At 29.7% G+C, this 22,500-nt stretch overlaps 2 protein-coding genes across 3 annotated transcripts in view; both read left to right on the forward strand.

Annotated features, from left to right (window-relative positions):
- The window catches only part of lrig2 (leucine-rich repeats and immunoglobulin-like domains 2), a 73,694-nt gene extending 68,542 nt beyond the window's left edge, over window positions 1–5,152 (forward strand). Inside the window, exon 19 of the transcript XR_009812751.2 lies at window positions 4,282–5,152. The gene's annotated coding sequence lies outside the window, so the exon portion shown is untranslated. The remainder of the gene's footprint in view (window positions 1–4,281) is intronic.
- A 12,385-nt stretch (window positions 5,153–17,537) lies between these two features.
- The window catches only part of magi3b (membrane associated guanylate kinase, WW and PDZ domain containing 3b), a 480,566-nt gene continuing 475,603 nt past the window's right edge, over window positions 17,538–22,500 (forward strand). For both annotated transcript variants that reach the window (XM_061937657.1, XM_061937658.1), the window contains exon 1: window positions 17,538–18,080. In XM_061937657.1, the coding sequence (XP_061793641.1) occupies window positions 17,774–18,080 (307 nt within the window). In that variant the 5' untranslated portion in view covers window positions 17,538–17,773. The remainder of the gene's footprint in view (window positions 18,081–22,500) is intronic.

Consider the following 22,500-nt stretch of genomic DNA (forward strand, 5'->3'; position numbering starts at 1 on the left):
TAAAAAAATTATATTAAAATTTAAGAAAAAAAAAATGAACAAATTACCACTGACTGTGAAGAAAAACTCTGCCAACACCATGTATTGGAAATGTTCTATAAAAAAAAAAAAGTAGTCAACAAAATTGTTTTTCTTAGATTTATTTGAGAAGCTCGAGCATCTCAAAAGGCACAGGCACTAAGTATAATTTAAAAAAAAAAAAAAAATTGAATTACAATTTAAAACATTTAACAAATTACTACTGACTATGAAATAAACAAACTCCACCAACACCATGTATTGGAAATGTTCTAATAAGGTAGTCAACAAAATTGTCTTTTATTGATTTATTTGAGAAGCTTGAGCATCTCAAAAGGCACAGGCACTAGTATAATTAAAACAATAGAACATTTTTATTAAATTTAAATTTAAAAATAAAAAAAATTAACAAAATAAATAAACTCCACCAACACCATGTATTGGAAATGTTCTAATAAAGTAGTCAACAAAATTGTCTTAGATTTATTTGAGAAGCTCAAGCATCTTAAAAGGCACAGGCACTAGTACAATAAAAACATATTTATTAAATTAAAATTAAAAAAAATTAACAAAATAAATAAACTCGGCCAACACCATGTATTGGAAATGTTCTAATAAAGTAGTCAACAAAATTGTCTATCTTAGATTTATTTGAGAAGCTCGAGCATCTCAAAAGGCACATGCACTAGGTATAATTAAAAACATGTAAAAATGTTATTAACATTTGAAACATTTAACAAATTACTACTGACTATGAAGTAAACAAACTCCACCAACACCATGTATTAGAAATGTTCTAATAAAGTAGTCAACACAATTGTCTTTCTTAGATTTATTTGAGAAGCTCAAGCATCTCAAAAGGCACATGCACTAGGTATGGTTTAAAAAAAAATTAAGATTGTATTAAAATTACTACTGACTGAAGTAAACAAACTCCACCAACACCATGTATTGGAAATGTTCTAATAAGGTAGTCAACAAAATTGTCTTTCATAGATTTATTTGAGAAGCTCGAGCATCTCAAAAAGCACAGGCACTAGGTATAATTAAAACAATTAAAACATTTTATTAAATTAAATAAAAATTTAAAAATAAAAATAAATGAACAAAATAAATAAACTCCACCAACACCATGTATTGGAAATGTTCTAATAAAGTAGTCAACAAAATTGTATTTTATTGATTTATTTGAGAAGCTCGAGCATCTCAAAAGGCACAGGCACTAGGTAAAATTTTAAAAATGTAATTAAAATTTGAAATATTTAACAAATTACTACTGACTATGAAGTAAACAAACTCCACCAACACCATGTATTGGAAATGTTCTAATAAAGTAGTCAACAAAATTGTCTTTCTTAGATTTATTTGAGAAGCTCGAGCATCTCAAAAGGCACAGGCACTAGTATAATTAAAACAATTGAAAAATTTTATTAAATTAAAATAAAATAAAAAAAGAACAAAATAAATAAACTCCACCAACACCATGTATTGGAAATTTTCTAATAAAGTAGTCAACAAAATTGTCTTTCTTAGATTTATTTGAGAAGCTCAAGCATCTCAAAAGGCACAGGCACTAGGTATAATTTTAAAAATGTAATTAAAATTTGAAATATTTAACAAATTACTACTGACTATGAAGTAAACAAACTCCACCAATACCATGTATTGAAAATGTTATAATAAAGTAGTCAACAAAATGGTCTTTCTTAGATTTATTTGAGAAACTCAAGCATCTCAAAAGGCACATGCACTAGGTATAATTAAAAAAAAATTAAGATTGTATTAAAATTACTACTGACTATGAAGTAAACAAACTCCACCAACACCATGTATTGGAAATGTTCTAATAAAGTAGTCAACAAAATTGTCTTTCTTAGATTTATTTGAGAAGCTCGAGCATCTCAAAAAGCACAGGCACGAGGTATAATTAAAACAATTAAAACATTTGATTAAATTAAATTTAAAAAAATGAACAAAATAAATAAACTCCACCAACACCATGTATTGGAAATGTTCTAATAAAGTAGTCAACAAAATTGTATTTTATTGATTTATTTGAGAAGCTTGAGCATCTCAAAAGGCCGACAGGCACTAGTATAATAACAATTGAACATTTTTATTAAATTAAAATTTAAAAATGAAAAAAAATGAACAAAATAAACAAACTCCACCAACACCATGTATTGGACATTTTCTAATAAAGTAGTCAACATAATTGTCTTTCTTAGATTTATTTGAGAAGCTCAAGTATCTCAAAAGGCACAGGCACTGGGTATAATTTTAAAAATGTAATTAAAATTTGAAATATTTAACAAATTACTACTGACTATGAAGTAAACAAACTCCACCAACACCATGTATTGGAAATGTTATAATAAAGTAGTCAACAAAATTGTCTTTCTTAGATTTATTTGAGAAGCTCGAGCATCTCAAAAGGCACAGGCACTAGTATAATTAAAACAATTGAAAAATGTTATTAAATTAAAATAAAATAAAAAAAGAACAAAATAAATAAGCTCCACCAACACCATGTATTGGAAATGTTCTAATAAAGTAGTCAACAAAATTGTCTTAGATTTATTTGAGAAGCTCGAGCATCTTAAAATGCACAGGCACTATCCATCCATTTTCTACCGCTTATTCCCTTTTGGAGTCGCGGGGGGCACTGGAGCCTATCTCAGCTACAATCGGGCGGAAGGCGGGGTACACCCTGGACAAGTCGCCACCTCATCGCAGGCACAGGCACTAGTACAATAAAAAAAAAATATTAAATGGAAATTTTAAAAAATGAACAAAAATAAATAAACTCCACCAACACCATGTCTTGGAAATGTTCTAATAAAGTAGTCAACAAAATTGTCTATCTTAGATTTATTTGAGAAGCTCGAACATCTCAAAAGGCACATGCACTAGGTATAATTAAAAACATGTAAAAATGTTAACATTTGAAACATTTAACAAATTACTACTGACTATGAAGTAAACAAACTCCATCAACACCATGTATTAGAAATGTTCTAATAAAGTAGTCAACAAAATTGTATTTTATTGATTTATTTGAGAAGCTCGAGGATCTCAAAAGGCCGACAGGCACTAGTATAATAAACAATTGAAAATTTTTATTAAATTAAAATTTAAAAATAAAAAAAAATGAACAAAATAAACTCCACCATCACCATGTATTGGAAATTTTCTAATAAAGTAGTCAACAAAATTGTCTTTCTTAGATTTATTTGAGAAGCTCAAGCATCTCAAAAGGCACAGGCACTAGGTATAATTTTAAAAATGTAATTAAAATTTGGAATATTTTAACAAATTACTACTGACTATGAAGTAAACAAACTCCACTAACACCATGTATTGGAAATGTTATAATAAAGTAGTCAACAAAATTGTCTTTCTTAGATTTATTTGAGAAGCTCGAGCATCTCAAAAGGCACAGGTACTAGTATAATTAAAACAATTGAAACATTTTATTAAATTAAAATAAAATAAAAAAAGAACAAAATAAATAAACTCCACCAACACCATGTATTGGAAATGTTCTATTAAAGTAGTCAACAAAATTGTCTTAGATTTATTTGAGAAGCTAGAGCATCTTAAAAGGCACAGGCACTAGTACAATAAAAAAAAATGTAATTAAATGAAAATTTTAAAAAATGAACAAAAATAAATAAACTCCACCAACACCATGTCTTGGAAATGTTCTAATAAAGTAGTCAACAAAATTGTCTTTTATAGATGTATTTGAGAAGCTCAAGCATCTCAAAGGCTCAGTTTGGAGGGGGGAGAGAGCAAATGATTTAACTCAGTGGACAACTGGGAACGATGGTGCATCGTTAAATGAGCATTGGGAAGGGAGAAGAGACACTTTCAGTGAGTCAATGCGGTCAACTCTAGTTCCATAAAATGACACTATGAACTACCAAAAAGGCGGGGACTTAAAGGGGTGCCTTGAGGAACGCCTCGGTTATGTAAAACGCAAGTTTGGAACCCAGTCTTCTGTTTGCTAGCAAGGTTCAAATGTCAATACCAGGACCAGCCAACTGGTCCAAGTTCATCTATACCAGGGCTTCTCAACCTGTGGCATGGGGACTCCATCTAGTGGTACACCCAAGAATCACTTAAGTGTTCCAACACAGTATTACTGTTCAAACTATAATGCCAACATATTAAATGTGCTTATTTTCAATGTATATGTACGCTACTGTACTCTAATGTTGGCCATCATGGTGGTACTTGAAGTGTGGTTCCACTTTGCAGTCTGCTGGAAATGACGGAAAGCGCCACTTAGCGACCGGCGCTGTGGCCAAAGTGGGACTTGCCACGAAGCTCATTTTAAGACCTTCAACACTCTACGGCCATCTGGCGGCTAAAGTGTGCATCCACCCCTCACCCCTTTTGTCACGTTTCATGTGTCAGGTAACCAAGTGTTTTCTGAACCACAACGGGAGCACGTTCGTGTTTTTTGTGAATTTGCTACAAAAATGTTGGAATGACGTGAAAAGTGAAATGGTGAAAAGTTGATGGTTGAATTAAAAGTTTTTGAAGGACTGAAATGAGGTGGACACAAGCAGTTCCTTGCTTGGCCAGTGGGTGTCGCTGCAGAGAGCAGACTCACCTCACCAATAGTGTTTCTTTATGCATATTCCTATTATGACATTATTGTATTTCATACAAACTACACACTTTTTAGACGCAATTGTCTTTTATGTTCGTCCATAACACATTTATAACATTTGTGCAGGATTATCTCTATATTTGAAAGTCATATATATTGTTAAATATTCACAAATGAGGAATGAGAAGTGTTCTTAGTTTTTTTCTAAATATCTAAAAGTAATCCCAACCAAAGACATGCACCTGGGGATAAGTTGATTGGCAACACTAAATTGGCCCTAGTGTGTGGATGTGAGTGTGAATGTTGTCTGTCTATCTGTGTTGGCCCTGCGATGAGGTGGCGACTTGTCCAGGGTGTACCCCGCCTTCCGCCCGATTGTAGCTGAGATAGGCTCCAGCGACCCCAAAGGGAATAAGCGGTAGAAAATGGATGGATAATCCCAACCAAACATATTATATTAATATCTTACGGTTTTATTATATTGAGTTTAATTATATTTATAGATTTGCCTTACATGTGTACGTATGTGTTAATGGTGTGTGTGTATGTATATATATATATATATATATATATATATATATATATATATACACATACATGCATACATACACACATATATATATATGTGTATGTATATATGTATGTGTGTATGTAGATGTATATATATATATATATATATTTATGTATGTGTGTATGTATATATATATATATGTGTATGTGTATATATATATATATATATATATATATATGTATGTGTGTATATATATATGTACGTGTATATATATATATATATATGTACGTGTATATATATATATATATATATATATATATATATATATGTATGTGTGTATGTATATGTATGTATGTATATATATATGTATGTGTGTATGTATATATATGTATGTATATATATATATATGTATGTGTGTATGTATATATATATATGTATGCGTGTATGTATATATATGTATGTATATATAAATGTATGTATGTATATATATATGTGTGTGTGTATATGTATGTATATATATACAAACCCCGTTTCCATATGAGTTGGGAAATTGTGTTAGATGTAAATATAAACGGAATACAATAATTTGCAAATCCTTTTCAACACATATTAGTCCATCTTAGATGATCTCGGGCCCAGAGAAGCCGGCGGCGTTTCTGGCCGTTGTTGATAAATGGCTTTTGCTTTGCATAGTAGAGCTTTAACTTGCACTTACAGATGTAGCGACCAACTGTATTTAGTGACAGTGGTTTTCTGAAGTGTACCTGAGCCCATGTGGTGATATCCTTTAGAGATTGATGTCGGTTTTTGATACAGTGCCGTCTGAGGGATGGAAGGTCACGGTCATTCAATGTTGGTTTCCGGCCATGCCGCTTACGTGGAGTGATTTCTCCAGATTCTCTGAACCTTTGATGATATTATGGACCGTAGATGTTGAAATCCCGAAATTTCTTGCAATTGCACTTTGAGAAACGTTGTTCTTAAACTGTTTGACTATTTGCTCACGCAGTTGTGGACAAAGGGGTGTACCTCGCCCCATCCTTTCTTGTGAAAGACTGAGCATTTTTTGGGAAGCTGTTTTTATACCCAATCATGGCACCCACCTGTTCCCAATTAGCCTGCACACCTGTGGGATGTTCCAAATAAGTGTTTGATGAGCATTCCTCAACTTTATCAGTATTTATTGCCACCTTTCCCAACTTCTTTGTCACGTGTTGCTGGCATCAAATTCTAAAGTTAATGATTATTTGCAAAAAAAAAAAAAAGTTTATGAGTTTGAACATCAAATATGTTGTCTTTGTAGCATATTCAACTGAATATGGCTTGAAAATGATTTGCAAATCATTGTATTCCGTTTATATTTACATCTAACACAATTTCCCAACTCATATGGAAACGGGGTTTGTATGTTAATAAATACATAACGAGATAAGATCTGCAGAAAATAAATATTAATTTATTAGTTTTTGTAAATATTTAAAATGAATCGTATTCATGTATGTGTTCATATAGGAGGCCTGTATGAAATATTTAGAAGGAACATTTCAATTTAATGCCATAAAATGGCATCTTTTTCTTGTAAAATGTCAACTTTTGTTCGCAAAATATTATGACATAATATGAACAAAAACAAAAACATTTATTTGATATAATTGTGACTTTAGTCTTGTAAATTTAATGCTTTAAAATGGCATCTTTTTCTTCTAAAATGTCACCTTTTGTTCGCAAAATATTATGACATAATATAAACAAAAACATTTATTTGATAATATTGTGATTTTAGTCTTGTAAATTTAATGCTGTAAAATGGCATCTTTTTCTTGTAAAATGTCAACTTTTGTTTGCAAAATATTATGAAATAATATAAACAAAAACATTTATTTGATAATATTGTGATTTTAGTCTTGTAAATTTAATGCTGTAAAATGGCATTTTTTTCTTGTAAAATGTCAACTTTTGTTCGCAAAATATTATGACATAATATAAACAAAAACATTTATTTGATAATAGTGATTTTAGTCTTGTAAATTTAATGCTGTAAAATGGCATCTTTTTCTTGTAAAATGTCAACTTTTGTTTGCAAAATATTATGAAATAATATAAACAAAAACATTTATTTGATAATATTGTGATTTTAGTCTTGTAAATTTAATGCTGTAAAATGGCATTTTTTTCTTGTAAAATGTCAACTTTTGTTCGCAAAATATTATGACATAATATAAACAAAAACATTTATTTCATAATATTGTGACTTTAATCTTGTAAATTGAATGCTGTAAAATGGCATTTTTTTCTTGTAAAATATCAACTTTTGCTGGCAAAATATTATGACATGATATAAACAAAAACAAAAACATATATTTGATAATATTGTGACTTTAGTCTTGTAAATTTCATGCTGTAAAATGTCAACTTTTGTTAGCAAAATATGACATAGTATAAACAAAAACATTTATTTGATAATATTGTGACTTTGATCTTGTAAATTTAATGCTGTAAAATGGCATCTTTTTCTTGTAAAATGTCAACTTTTGTTCGCAAATTATGACATAATATAAACAAAAATATTTATTTGATAATGTGACTTTAATCTTGTAAATTTAATGCGTAAAATGGCATCTTTTTCTTGTAAAATGTCAACTTTTGTTTGCAAAATATTATGACATAATATAAACAAAAACAAATTTTTTTTTTGATAATATTGTGTTTTTAATCTTGTAAATTGAATGCTGTAAAATGGCATCTTTTTCTTGTAAAATGTCAACTTTTGTTGGCAAAATATTATGGCATGATATAAACAAAAACAAAAACATTTATTTGATAATATTGTGACTTTAGTCTTGTAAATTCCATGCTGTAAAATGTCAACTTTTGTTAGCAAAATATGACATAATATAAAGAAAAACATTTATTTGATAATATTGTGACTTTAGTCTTGTAAATTTAATGCTGTAAAATGGCATCTTTTTCTTGTAAATGTAAACTTTTGTTCGCAAAATATTATGACATAACATAAATAAAAACAAAAACATTTATTTGATAACATTGTGACTTTAGTCTTGTAAATTTAATGCTGGAAAATGGCATATTTTTCTTGTAAAATGTCAACTTTTGTTTGCAAAATATTATGACATAATATAAACAAAAACATTTATTTGATAATATTGTGACTTTAGTTTTGTAAATTGAATGCTGTAAAATGGCATCTTTTTCTTGTAAAATGCCAACTTTTGTTTGCAAAATAAACAAATACATTAATTTGATAATATTGTGACTTTAGTCTTGTAAATTTAATGCTGTAAAATGTCAACTTTTGTTCGCAAAATTATATGACATAATATAAAGAAAACATTTATTTGATAATATTGTGACTTTAGTCTTGTAAATTTAATGCTGTAAAATGGCATCTTTTTCTTGTAAAATGTCAACTTTTGTTCGCAAAATATGACATAATATAAACAAAAACAAAAACATTTATTTGATAATATTGTGACTTTAGTCTTGTAAATTTAATGCTGTGAAATGTCATCTTTTTCTTGTAAAATGTCAACTTTTGTTCGCAAAATATTATGACATAATATAAACAAAAACATTTGTATGATAATAATATGACTTTAGTCTTGTAAATTTAATGCTGTAAAATGGCATCTTTTTCTTGTAAAATGTCAACTTTTGTTTGCAAAATATTATGAAATAATATAAACAAAAACATTTATTTGATAATATTGTGATTTTAGTCTTGTAAATTTAATGCTGTAAAATGGCATTTTTTTCTTGTAAAATGTCAACTTTTGTTCGCAAAATATTATGACATAATATAAACAAAAACATTTATTTCATAATATTGTGACTTTAATCTTGTAAATTGAATGCTGTAAAATGGCATTTTTTTCTTGTAAAATATCAACTTTTGCTGGCAAAATATTATGACATGATATAAACAAAAACAAAAACATATATTTGATAATATTGTGACTTTAGTCTTGTAAATTTCATGCTGTAAAATGTCAACTTTTGTTAGCAAAATATGACATAGTATAAACAAAAACATTTATTTGATAATATTGTGACTTTGATCTTGTAAATTTAATGCTGTAAAATGGCATCTTTTTCTTGTAAAATGTCAACTTTTGTTCGCAAATTATGACATAATATAAACAAAAATATTTATTTGATAATGTGACTTTAATCTTGTAAATTTAATGCGTAAAATGGCATCTTTTTCTTGTAAAATGTCAACTTTTGTTTGCAAAATATTATGACATAATATAAACAAAAACAAAAATTTTTTTTGATAATATTGTTTTTTAATCTTGTAAATTGAATGCTGTAAAATGGCATCTTTTTCTTGTAAAATGTCAACTTTTGTTGGCAAAATATTATGGCATGATATAAACAAAAACAAAAACATTTATTTGATAATATTGTGACTTTAGTCTTGTAAATTCCATGCTGTAAAATGTCAACTTTTGTTAGCAAAATATGACATAATATAAAGAAAAACATTTATTTGATAATATTGTGACTTTAGTCTTGTAAATTTAATGCTGTAAAATGGCATCTTTTTCTTGTAAATGTAAACTTTTGTTCGCAAAATATTATGACATAACATAAATAAAAACAAAAACATTTATTTGATAACATTGTGACTTTAGTCTTGTAAATTTAATGCTGTAAAATGGCATATTTTTCTTGTAAAATGTCAACTTTTGTTTGCAAAATATTATGACATAATATAAACAAAAACATTTATTTGATAATATTGTGACTTTAGTTTTGTAAATTGAATGCTGTAAAATGGCATCTTTTTCTTGTAAAATGCCAACTTTTGTTTGCAAAATAAACAAATACATTAATTTGATAATATTGTGACTTTAGTCTTGTAAATTTAATGCTGTAAAATGGCATATTTTTCTTGTAAAATGTCAACTTTTGTTCGCAAAATTATATGACATAATATAAAGAAAACATTTATTTGATTATATTGTGACTTTAGTCTTGTAAATTTAATGCTGTAAAATGGCATCTTTTTCTTGTAAAATGTCAACTTTTGTTCGCAAAATATGACATAATATAAACAAAAACAAAAACATTTATTTGATAATATTGTGACTTTAGTCTTGTAAATTTAATGCTGTAAAATGTCATCTTTTTCTTGTAAAATGTCAACTTTTGTTCGCAAAATATTATGACATAATATAAACAAAAACATTTGTATGATAATAATATGACTTTAGTCTTGTAAATTTAATGCTGTAAAATGGCATCTTTTTCTTGTAAAATGTCAACTTTTGTTTGCAAAATATTATGAAATAATATAAACAAAAACATTTATTTGATAATATTGTGATTTTAGTCTTGTAAATTTAATGCTGTAAAATGGCATTTTTTTCTTGTAAAATGTCAACTTTTGTTCGCAAAATATTATGACATAATATAAACAAAAACATTTATTTCATAATATTGTGACTTTAATCTTGTAAATTGAATGCTGTAAAATGGCATTTTTTTCTTGTAAAATATCAACTTTTGCTGGCAAAATATTATGACATGATATAAACAAAAACAAAAACATATATTTGATAATATTGTGACTTTAGTCTTGTAAATTTCATGCTGTAAAATGTCAACTTTTGTTAGCAAAATATGACATAGTATAAACAAAAACATTTATTTGATAATATTGTGACTTTGATCTTGTAAATTTAATGCTGTAAAATGGCATCTTTTTCTTGTAAAATGTCAACTTTTGTTCGCAAAATATTATGACATAATATAAACAAAAACATTTGTATGATAATAATATGACTTTAGTCTTGTAAATTTAATGCTGTAAAATGGCATCTTTTTCTTGTAAAATGTCAACTTTTGTTTGCAAAATATTATGAAATAATATAAACAAAAACATTTATTTGATAATATTGTGATTTTAGTCTTGTAAATTTAATGCTGTAAAATGGCATTTTTTTCTTGTAAAATGTCAACTTTTGTTCGCAAAATATTATGACATAATATAAACAAAAACATTTATTTCATAATATTGTGACTTTAATCTTGTAAATTGAATGCTGTAAAATGGCATTTTTTTCTTGTAAAATATCAACTTTTGCTGGCAAAATATTATGACATGATATAAACAAAAACAAAAACATATATTTGATAATATTGTGACTTTAGTCTTGTAAATTTCATGCTGTAAAATGTCAACTTTTGTTAGCAAAATATGACATAGTATAAACAAAAACATTTATTTGATAATATTGTGACTTTGATCTTGTAAATTTAATGCTGTAAAATGGCATCTTTTTCTTGTAAAATGTCAACTTTTGTTCGCAAATTATGACATAATATAAACAAAAATATTTATTTGATAATGTGACTTTAATCTTGTAAATTTAATGCGTAAAATGGCATCTTTTTCTTGTAAAATGTCAACTTTTGTTTGCAAAATATTATGACATAATAGAAACAAAAACAAATTTTTTTTTTTGATAATATTGTGTTTTTAATCTTGTAAATTGAATGCTGTAAAATGGCATCTTTTTCTTGTAAAATGTCAACTTTTGTTGGCAAAATATTATGGCATGATATAAACAAAAACAAAAACATTTATTTGATAATATTGTGACTTTAGTCTTGTAAATTCCATGCTGTAAAATGTCAACTTTTGTTAGCAAAATATGACATAATATAAAGAAAAACATTTATTTGATAATATTGTGACTTTAGTCTTGTAAATTTAATGCTGTAAAATGGCATCTTTTTCTTGTAAATGTAAACTTTTGTTCGCAAAATATTATGACATAACATAAATAAAAACAAAAACATTTATTTGATAACATTGTGACTTTAGTCTTGTAAATTTAATGCTGGAAAATGGCATATTTTTCTTGTAAAATGTCAACTTTTGTTTGCAAAATATTATGACATAATATAAACAAAAACATTTATTTGATAATATTGTGACTTTAGTTTTGTAAATTGAATGCTGTAAAATGGCATCTTTTTCTTGTAAAATGCCAACTTTTGTTTGCAAAATAAACAAATACATTAATTTGATAATATTGTGACTTTAGTCTTGTAAATTTAATGCTGTAAAATGGCATATTTTTCTTGTAAAATGTCAACTTTTGTTCGCAAAATTATATGACATAATATAAAGAAAACATTTATTTGATAATATTGTGACTTTAGTCTTGTAAATTTAATGCTGTAAAATGGCATCTTTTTCTTGTAAAATGTCAACTTTTGTTCGCAAAATATGACATAATATAAACAAAAACAAAAACATTTATTTGATAATATTGTGACTTTAGTCTTGTAAATTTAATGCTGTAAAATGTCATCTTTTTCTTGTAAAATGTCAACTTTTGTTCGCAAAATATTATGACATAATATAAACAAAAACATTTGTATGATAATAATATGACTTTAGTCTTGTAAATTTAATGCTGTAAAATGGCATCTTTTTCTTGTAAAATGTCAACTTTTGTTTGCAAAATATTATGAAATAATATAAACAAAAACATTTATTTGATAATATTGTGATTTTAGTCTTGTAAATTTAATGCTGTAAAATGGCATTTTTTTCTTGTAAAATGTCAACTTTTGTTCGCAAAATATTATGACATAATATAAACAAAAACATTTATTTCATAATATTGTGACTTTAATCTTGTAAATTGAATGCTGTAAAATGGCATTTTTTTCTTGTAAAATATCAACTTTTGCTGGCAAAATATTATGACATGATATAAACAAAAACAAAAACATATATTTGATAATATTGTGACTTTAGTCTTGTAAATTTCATGCTGTAAAATGTCAACTTTTGTTAGCAAAATATGACATAGTATAAACAAAAACATTTATTTGATAATATTGTGACTTTGATCTTGTAAATTTAATGCTGTAAAATGGCATCTTTTTCTTGTAAAATGTCAACTTTTGTTCGCAAATTATGACATAATATAAACAAAAATATTTATTTGATAATGTGACTTTAATCTTGTAAATTTAATGCGTAAAATGGCATCTTTTTCTTGTAAAATGTCAACTTTTGTTTGCAAAATATTATGACATAATATAAACAAAAACAAAAAAATTTTTTGATAATATTGTGTTTTTAATCTTGTAAATTGAATGCTGTAAAATGGCATCTTTTTCTTGTAAAATGTCAACTTTTGTTGGCAAAATATTATGGCATGATATAAACAAAAACAAAAACATTTATTTGATAATATTGTGACTTTAGTCTTGTAAATTCCATGCTGTAAAATGTCAACTTTTGTTAGCAAAATATGACATAATATAAAGAAAAACATTTATTTGATAATATTGTGACTTTAGTCTTGTAAATTTAATGCTGTAAAATGGCATCTTTTTCTTGTAAATGTAAACTTTTGTTCGCAAAATATTATGACATAACATAAATAAAAACAAAAACATTTATTTGATAACATTGTGACTTTAGTCTTGTAAATTTAATGCTGTAAAATGGCATATTTTTCTTGTAAAATGTCAACTTTTGTTTGCAAAATATTATGACATAATATAAACAAAAACATTTATTTGATAATATTGTGACTTTAGTTTTGTAAATTGAATGCTGTAAAATGGCATCTTTTTCTTGTAAAATGCCAACTTTTGTTTGCAAAATAAACAAATACATTAATTTGATAATATTGTGACTTTAGTCTTGTAAATTTAATGCTGTAAAATGGCATATTTTTCTTGTGAAATGTCAACTTTTGTTCGCAAAATTATATGACATAATATAAAGAAAACATTTATTTGATAATATTGTGACTTTAGTCTTGTAAATTTAATGCTGCAAAATGGCATCTTTTTCTTGTAAAATGTCAACTTTTGTTCTCAAATTATTATGACATAAAATAACCAAAAACAAAATCATTTATTTGATAATATTGTGACTTTAGCCCTGTAAATTTAATGCTGTAAAATGGCATCTTTTTCTTGTAAAATGTCAACTTTTGTTCGCAAAATATGACATAATATAAACAAAAACAAAAACATTTATTTGATAATATTGTGACTTTAGTCTTGTAAATTTAATGCTGTAAAATGTCATCTTTTTCTTGTAAAATGTCAACTTTTGTTCGCAAAATATTATGACATAATATAAACAGAAACAAAAACATTTTTTTGATAATATTGTGATCTTGTAAATTTAATGCTGTGAAATTGCATCATTTTCTTGTAAAATGTCAACTTTTGTTCGCAAAATATTATGACATAATATAAACAAAAACATTTGTATGATAATAATATGACTTTAGTCTTGTAAATTTAATGCTGTAAAATGGCATCTTTTTCTTGTAAAATGTCAACTTTTTTTTGCAAAATATTATGACATAATATAAACAAAAACATTTATTTGATAATATTGTGACTTTAGTCTTGTAAATTTAATGCTGTAAAATGGCATCTTTTTCTTGTAAAATGTCAACTTTTGTTCGCAAAATTATATGACATAATATAAACAAAAACATTTATTTGATAATATTGTGACTTTAGTCTTGTAAATTTAATGCTGTAAAATGGCATCTTTTTCTTGTAAAATGTCAACTTTTGTGGAAAAATATTATTACATAATATAAACAAAAACATTTATTTGAAAATATTGTGACTTTACTCTTGTAGTTTTAATGCTGTAAAATGGCATCTTTTTCTTATAAAATGTCAACTTTTGTTTGCTAAATATTATGACATAATATAAACAAAAACAAAAACATTTATTTGATAATATTGTGACTTTGGTCTTGTAAAACTAACGGTAAAATGGCATATTTTTCTTGTAAAATGTCAACTTTTGTTCGCAAAATATGACATAATATAAACAAAAACATTTATTTGATAATATTGTGACTTTTGTCTTGTAAATTTAATGCTGTAAAATGGCATATTTTTCTTGTAAAATGTCAACTTTTGTTTGCAAAATATTATGACATAATATAAACAGAAACAAAAACATTTATTTGATAATATTGTGACTTTAGTCTTGTAAATTTAATGCTGTAAAATTGCATCTTTTTCTTGTAAAATGTCAACTTTTGTTCGCAAAATATTATGACATAATATAAACAAAAACATTTGTATGATAATATGACTTTAGTCTTGTAAATTTAATGCTGTAAAATGGCATCTTTTTCTTGTAAAATGTCAACTTTTGTTTGCAAAATATTATGACATAATATAAACAAAAACATTCATTTGGTGATATTGTGACTTTAGTCTTGTAAATTTAATGCTGTAAAATGGCATCTTTTTCTTGTAAAATGTCAACTTTTGTTCGCAAAATATGACATAATATAAACAGAAACAAAAACATTTTTTTGATAATATTGTGACTTTAGTCTTGTAAATTTAATGCTGTAAAATGGCATATTTTTCTTGTAAAATGTCAACTTTTGTTCGCAAAATATTATGACATAATATAAACAAAAACATTTATATGATAATATTGTGACTTTAGTCTTGTAAATTTCATGCTGTAAAATGGCATATTTTTCTTGTAAAATGTCAACTTTTGTTCGCAAAATATTATGACATAATATAAACAGAAACAAAAACATTTTTTTTATAATATTGTGACTTTAGTCTTGTAAATTTAATGCTGTAAAATGTCATCTTTTTCTTGTAAAATGTCAACTTTTGTTCGCAAAATATTATGACATAATATAAACAAAAACATTTGTATGATAATAATATGACTTTAGTCTTGTAAATTTAATGCTGTAAAATGGCATCTTTTTCTTGTAAAATGTCAACTTTTGTTTGCAAAATATTATGACATAATATAAACAAAAACATTCATTTGGTGATATTGTGACTTTAGTCTTGTAAATTTAATGCTGTAAAATGGCATCTTTTTCTTGTAAAATGTCAACTTTTGTTCGCAAAATATGACATAATATAAACAGAAACAAAAACATTTTTTTGATAATATTGTGACTTTAGTCTTGTAAATTTAATGCTGTAAAATGGCATATTTTTCTTGTAAAATGTCAACTTTTGTTCGCAAAATATTATGACATAATATAAACAAAAACATTTATATGATAATATTGTGACTTTAGTCTTGTAAATTTCATGCTGTAAAATGGCATATTTTTCTTGTAAAATGTCAACTTTTGTTCGCAAAATATTATGACATAATATAAACAGAAACAAAAACATTTTTTTTATAATATTGTGACTTTAGTCTTGTAAATTTAATGCTGTAAAATGTCATCTTTTTCTTGTAAAATGTCAACTTTTGTTCGCAAAATATTATGACATAATATAAACAAAAACATTTGTATGATAATAATATGACTTTAGTCTTGTAAATTTAATGCTGTAAAATGGCATCTTTTTCTTGTAAAATGTCAACTTTTGTTTGCAAAATATTATGACATAATATAAACAAAAACATTCATTTGGTGATATTGTGACTTTAGTCTTGTAAATTTAATGCTGTAAAATGGCATCTTTTTCTTGTAAAATGTCAACTTTTGTTCGCAAAATATGACATAATATAAACAGAAACAAAAACATTTTTTTGATAATATTGTGACTTTAGTCTTGTAAATTTAATGCTGTAAAATTGCATCTTTTTCTTGTAAAATGTCAACTTTTGTTTGCAAAATATTATGACATAATATAAACAAAAACAAAAACATTTTTTTGATAATATTGTGACTTTAGTCTTGTAAATTTAATGCTGTAAAATTGCATCTTTTTCTTGTAAAATGTCAACTTTTGTTTGCAAAATATTATGACATAATATAAACAAAAACATTTGATAATATTGTGACTTTAATCTTGTAAATTGAATGCTGTAAAATGGCATATTTTTCTTGTAAAATGTCAACTTTTGTTCGCAAAATATTATGACATGATATAAACAAAAACAAAAACATTTATTTGATAATATTGTGACTTTAATTTTGTAAATTGAATGCTGTAAAATGGCATATTTTTATTGTAAAATGTCAACTTTTGTTCGCAAAATATTATGACATAATATAAACAAAAACAAAAACATTTATTTGATAATATTGTGACTTCAATCTTGTAAATTGTGTGTACAAATAAAATCAACCATATATTTGTATTCTTCCCACCACGCCCATGTATTATCAGTCATATTTTAATATTTAGTAAAAAATAAATAAATAAAAAAAGGAACTATTTCCCTAGTGGGAAACATTTCCCTTGTGGATCAATAAAGTTAGTCAAAGTCTAAATATTATTTCCTGCCCTGTGTGCGCACGCCTCCTATGCTGCAGTACCGCATTTCGCCACCAGATGGCAGCCTCGCCGCGCCGGCGGAGTCTTGTGAGTGCGCAGCAAAAAGGGGCGTTCCTTATTCCGGCCGGACGAGTGTCGGCGCTGCCAGGTGTGTTCAAACCTGCCGCAGATGTCTCCACGCTGCGTGGGCCGGACTTCCCGCGACGCACGCACACGCACCCTTGTCGTCACGGAGGCCACCTGGAGCGACGCGCCGTGATTGGCGGGGTGACTGCGGCCGAGGCGAGCGGCACGAACACGCCGTGGGATGACCGGCACGCCTTCCGCGAAGCATCAGTCTCGGCTCCGCTCGTTGATCCCACGCCGCCATGTCCCGAACCCTGAAGAAGAAGAAGCACTGGTCCGGCAAGGTGGTGGAGTGCGCCGTGTCGTGGGGGAGCCTCGGGGACTTCGGCTCCGTGGTGGAGGTCCTGGGGGGCGCCGAGCTGGGCCAATTCCCGCACCTGGGCCAGATGAAGCTGGACCTGCTGGTGTGTCACGTGGGCAAGCTGCCCTACTACGGCGACGTCCTGATGGAGGTCAACGGCACGCCCGTCAGTGGACTAACTAACCGCGACACGCTGGCCGTCATCCGACACTTCCGGGAGCCCGTCCGCCTGAAGACGGTCAAACCAGGTGAGGCGCTGCATGACCCCCCCAACGCTTTGACCCCACTGGCGCAGTACCACCGCCGGTACACCAGAGGGCGCCAAGGCCTCTTTGGGCTGCTTGGAAGTTGTCGCTTTGGGGTCTAAACAAGCCAGCAGGAGGTTATGCTAGGGGTGTCCAAAGTGCGGCTCCGAGGGGCCGTTTGGCCACACCTTCCAAAGATAAAATAAAAATATGGCGGATTAGAACATGACATAACAAAAACTAGAAGGTGCAACTTTAGGAGAAAATTGGAATGTGCCAGCTCAACTTGAACGCTAATGTTAGCACGCTAACAGTAAGAATTTGTCAAGAACCGAGTCAAACGACTGAAGCGTACGCATGAAAAATTTGCTCAAAAAGTTAGCACGAAAATGTCCGCATGTTAACATGCTAAAAGTTAGCATGCTAACTGTTAACATTATAACAGTTAGCATGTTAAAAGTTAGCATGCTAACAGTAAACATGTTAAAAGTTAGCATGCTAACAATTTTCATGCTAACAATTAGCATTCAAACAATTAGCATGCTAACAGCATGCTAAAAATTAGCATGCTAACAGCATGTTAACAGTTAGCCTGCTAACAGCATGTTAACAGTTAATATGCTAACAGCATGATAACAGTTAGCATGATAACAGTTAGTATGCTAACTGTTAGCATGATAACATATAACATGTTAATGTTAGCATGTTAACGTTAGAATTTGTCAAGTACCGAGTCAAAAGACTGAAGCGTACGCATGAAAAATCTGCTAAAAAAGTTAGCACGATAATGTCCGCATGTTAAAATGTTAATGTTAGCATGTTAACAGTTAACATGCTAACAGTTAACATGATAACAGATAGGATGTTAACATGCTAAAGTTAGCATGCTAAAGTTAGCATGCTAAAAGTTAGCATGCTAAAAGTTAGCATGCTAACAGATAGAATATGTCAAGTACTGCATAAAAAAAGACGGAAACCTACGCATGAAAAATTTGCTAAAAAAGTTAGCACGATAATGTCCGCATGTTAGCATGCTAACAGTTAACATGATACAAGTTAGCATGTTAACTGTTAGCATGATCACACTTAGCGTGATAACATATAACATGATAACAGATAACATGTTAATGTTAGAATTTGTCAAGTACCGAGTCATTAGATAGAAGCGTACACATGAAAAATTTGCTCAAAAATTTAGCACGATAATGTAAATGATAAATGATAAATGGGTTGTACTTGTATAGCGCTTTTCTACCTTCAAGGTACTCAAAGCGCTTTGACACTACTTCCACATTTACCCATTCACACACACATTCACACACTGATGGAGGGAGCTGCCATGCAAGGCGCTAACCAGCACCCATCAGGAGCAAGGGTGAAGTGTCTTGCTCAGGACATGACGAGGTTGGTACTAGGTGGGGATTGAACCAGGGACCCTCGGGTCGCGCACGGCCACTCTTCCACTGCGCCACGCCGTTCCTTTTAGCATGCTAAAGTTAGCATGCTAACTGTTAACATGGTAACATGTTAACGTTAGAATTTGTACCGAGTCAAATGACTGAAGCGTACGCATGAAAAATTTGCTCAAAAAGTTAGCACGATAATGTATGCATGTTAACAGTTAGCATGTTAACTGCTAGAATTTGTCAAGTACTGAAAAAAAAGACAGACGTACGCATGAAAAATGTGCTAAAAAATTTAGCACGATAATGTGCGCATGTTAACATGCTAACAGTTAGCATGCTAACAGTTAGCATGCTAACAGATAACATGTTAATGTTAGCATGTTAACGTTAGAATTGGTCAAGTACCGAGTCAAAAGACTGAAGCGTACGCATGAAAAATAAGCTAAAAAAGTTAGCACGTTAATGTCAGCATGCTAACAGTTAGCATATGACAAGCTCCAAAATATATTAATCTGAAGCGTTCGACTGCAAAATTGGCCCAAAAAGTTGTTATGCTAATGTTGCTAATGATGATGCTACGATACTGGTTAGCACCGTCTGTTTAGGTCTGGTCTAGTGCCAAATACTACTTTAGTATTGGTGTTTATAGTTTATTTAGCCCTTTTAATGCTTGACAATTCCTAATTTAGAGCAATATTTCGATAACACAAAGCCAAGATGTGGATGTTTTATTCAGATAGCTTAGCATAATTGCTTGTAGTATATTTAACGTACAAAACATATCAAAGTGGTCTTCGGATATTAAAATTTTTTATTGCCGGAAACAGTTTGGACACCCCCGGGCTATGCTAGCACCCTGGACAACATTAGTTGTGTGCATTGTTGTTGTTGACTTGAACGCTGTGTTGTTTTGCTCAATGTGTGCTTTACTGCCCTCTTGTGGTGCTATTCCAGCTCTTTAAATGCTACGTTAGCTCTTTAAATGCTACGTTTGCTCTTTAAAGGCTATGTTTGCTCTTTAAAGGCTATGTTAGCTCTTTAATTGCTACGTTAGCTTAACTTCTAACCTATTTGTTGTAGTGGCTAATTGTTGTGCGTTCCGTTAACCTCGGAAGTTGTGAGTTGGAGCTCCAGTTCCAGTCACGAGGTCAGGAATCAGGACCGCTACGTCGGCGGAAGCTATTTTTGCGCTAACCTTCTTTGAACAACTTGAACAATATGTCCTCCTCCAGCAACCGAGAGTAAAACGCAACATAACCACATTTAAACGTCCAACAATACAACAAACACGACAACACATAGTCCGAAGTACCGATAACTGCTAACGTTAGCATTTTTCATGTGTCTAGTACTAAGTCCTAGGAGTCTGAGGTGTTTGCAGGAACTTTGGCTAAAACGTTTAATTAATGTTACCATGCTAGCCTGCTAACGGTTAGCATTTGTCAAGTACCAAGTTATATGACTGAGGTGTTTTGTTCTATGATTGGCTAAAAAAAGGCATGCTAGACTGCTAACATTAGAATGTTAGCATGTGTCAAGTACCAAGTCCTAAGAGTCTGAGGTGTTTGCAGAAAAGTTGGCTAAAAAGTCTACATACTAATGTTACCATGCTAACTGTTAGCATGCTAGCAGTTAGCATATGCCAGGTACTAAAATATACGATTGGACCGTACACATGTAAAAGTAGCTAAAAAAGTTAGCACAATAATGTTAACATGCTGGCATGCTAATAGTTAGCATGTGTCAAGTACCAAGGGTTATGACTAAGGTGTTTTGTTGTATAATTGGCCAAAAAAGTTGGCATGCTAGCGTGACCATGCTAGACTGCAAACGTTAGTATTTTTCATGAGTCAGCAAAATTGGCTCAAAAGTTAACATGGCAATGTTACCATGCTAGTAGTTAGCATGTGTCAAGTACCAAGCCCTAAGAGTCTGAGGTGTTTGCAGAAAAAAATTGGCTTAAAGGTCAACATGCTAATGTTACCATGATAGCATGCTAACAGTTAGCATTTGTCAAGTACCAAGTTATATGATTGAGGTGTTTTGTTGTATGATTGGCTGAAAAAAGGCATGCTAGACTGCTAACATTAGCATGCTAGTAGTTAGCATGTGTCAAGTACCAAGTCCTAAGAGTCTGAGGTGTTTGCAGCAAAATTGGCTAAAAAGTCTACATGCTAATGTTACCATGCTAGCATGCTAAAAGTTAGCATATATAGAGTACCAAGTTAAACGACTGGAGCGTATGCATGTAAAAGTAGTTAAAAAAGTTTGCGCGATAATGTTTGCATATTAATGTTAGCATGTGTCAAGAAGCTTCTGTTATTGTTTACGCTCACAGCAGCGAACTCGTTCCAAACGGAACACACCATTAGTATTGAACGCTTTCAGCGAGCAAGAGGCTATGCTAGCAACATTAGTTGTGTGTTTTGTTGTTACAAATGACTTAAAAGTTGTGTGTTAAGCTAAACAAGTGGTCTTGTAGCGCTATTGTCAGGTTCAAACACTGATGATGTCTATTAAACAAGACAAGAAGCAAGGAATTAAACAGAGACAGAATTACATTTGGCTCAATTGAGGAGAGACGTCTGGACTGTACTATGGCACAGTCTCACCACGCTCTGGCGAAAGATTGTACGCCTCCTCTTTTATTTGGACTTTCCCCGATTACATGGCAACAGCTGTTTCTAAGGGACGGGGGTCGTAAACAGCCATTTCCTTTGATTAAAACAGTTCAAAGAAAAGGTCCCTAGAGGGGAGTCAGGTCCTGCCTCCTCTTCGCTTTGTAGATCTCGGGTCAAGACAATATCTTTCTGTTGATTACATTCCATGAAAGAAACAGAACACCTTCATGTTGCTTCCCATCCTACACAGTGGAGTTTTACAAGCCTTCTGCTTGGGAGGAATAAAGACAGATTTTGTCCTCTCGCCGGGAACTCATTGAAACACAAAGTTTTGTGATAACTTCGATACAATTATTCTGACAGCTGTCACATAGCTTTACATGCTACGTTAGCTTA

Source organism: Nerophis lumbriciformis, linkage group LG03, assembly GCF_033978685.3.
Source record: "Nerophis lumbriciformis linkage group LG03, RoL_Nlum_v2.1, whole genome shotgun sequence".
Taxonomy (NCBI): Eukaryota; Metazoa; Chordata; class Actinopteri; order Syngnathiformes; family Syngnathidae; genus Nerophis; species Nerophis lumbriciformis.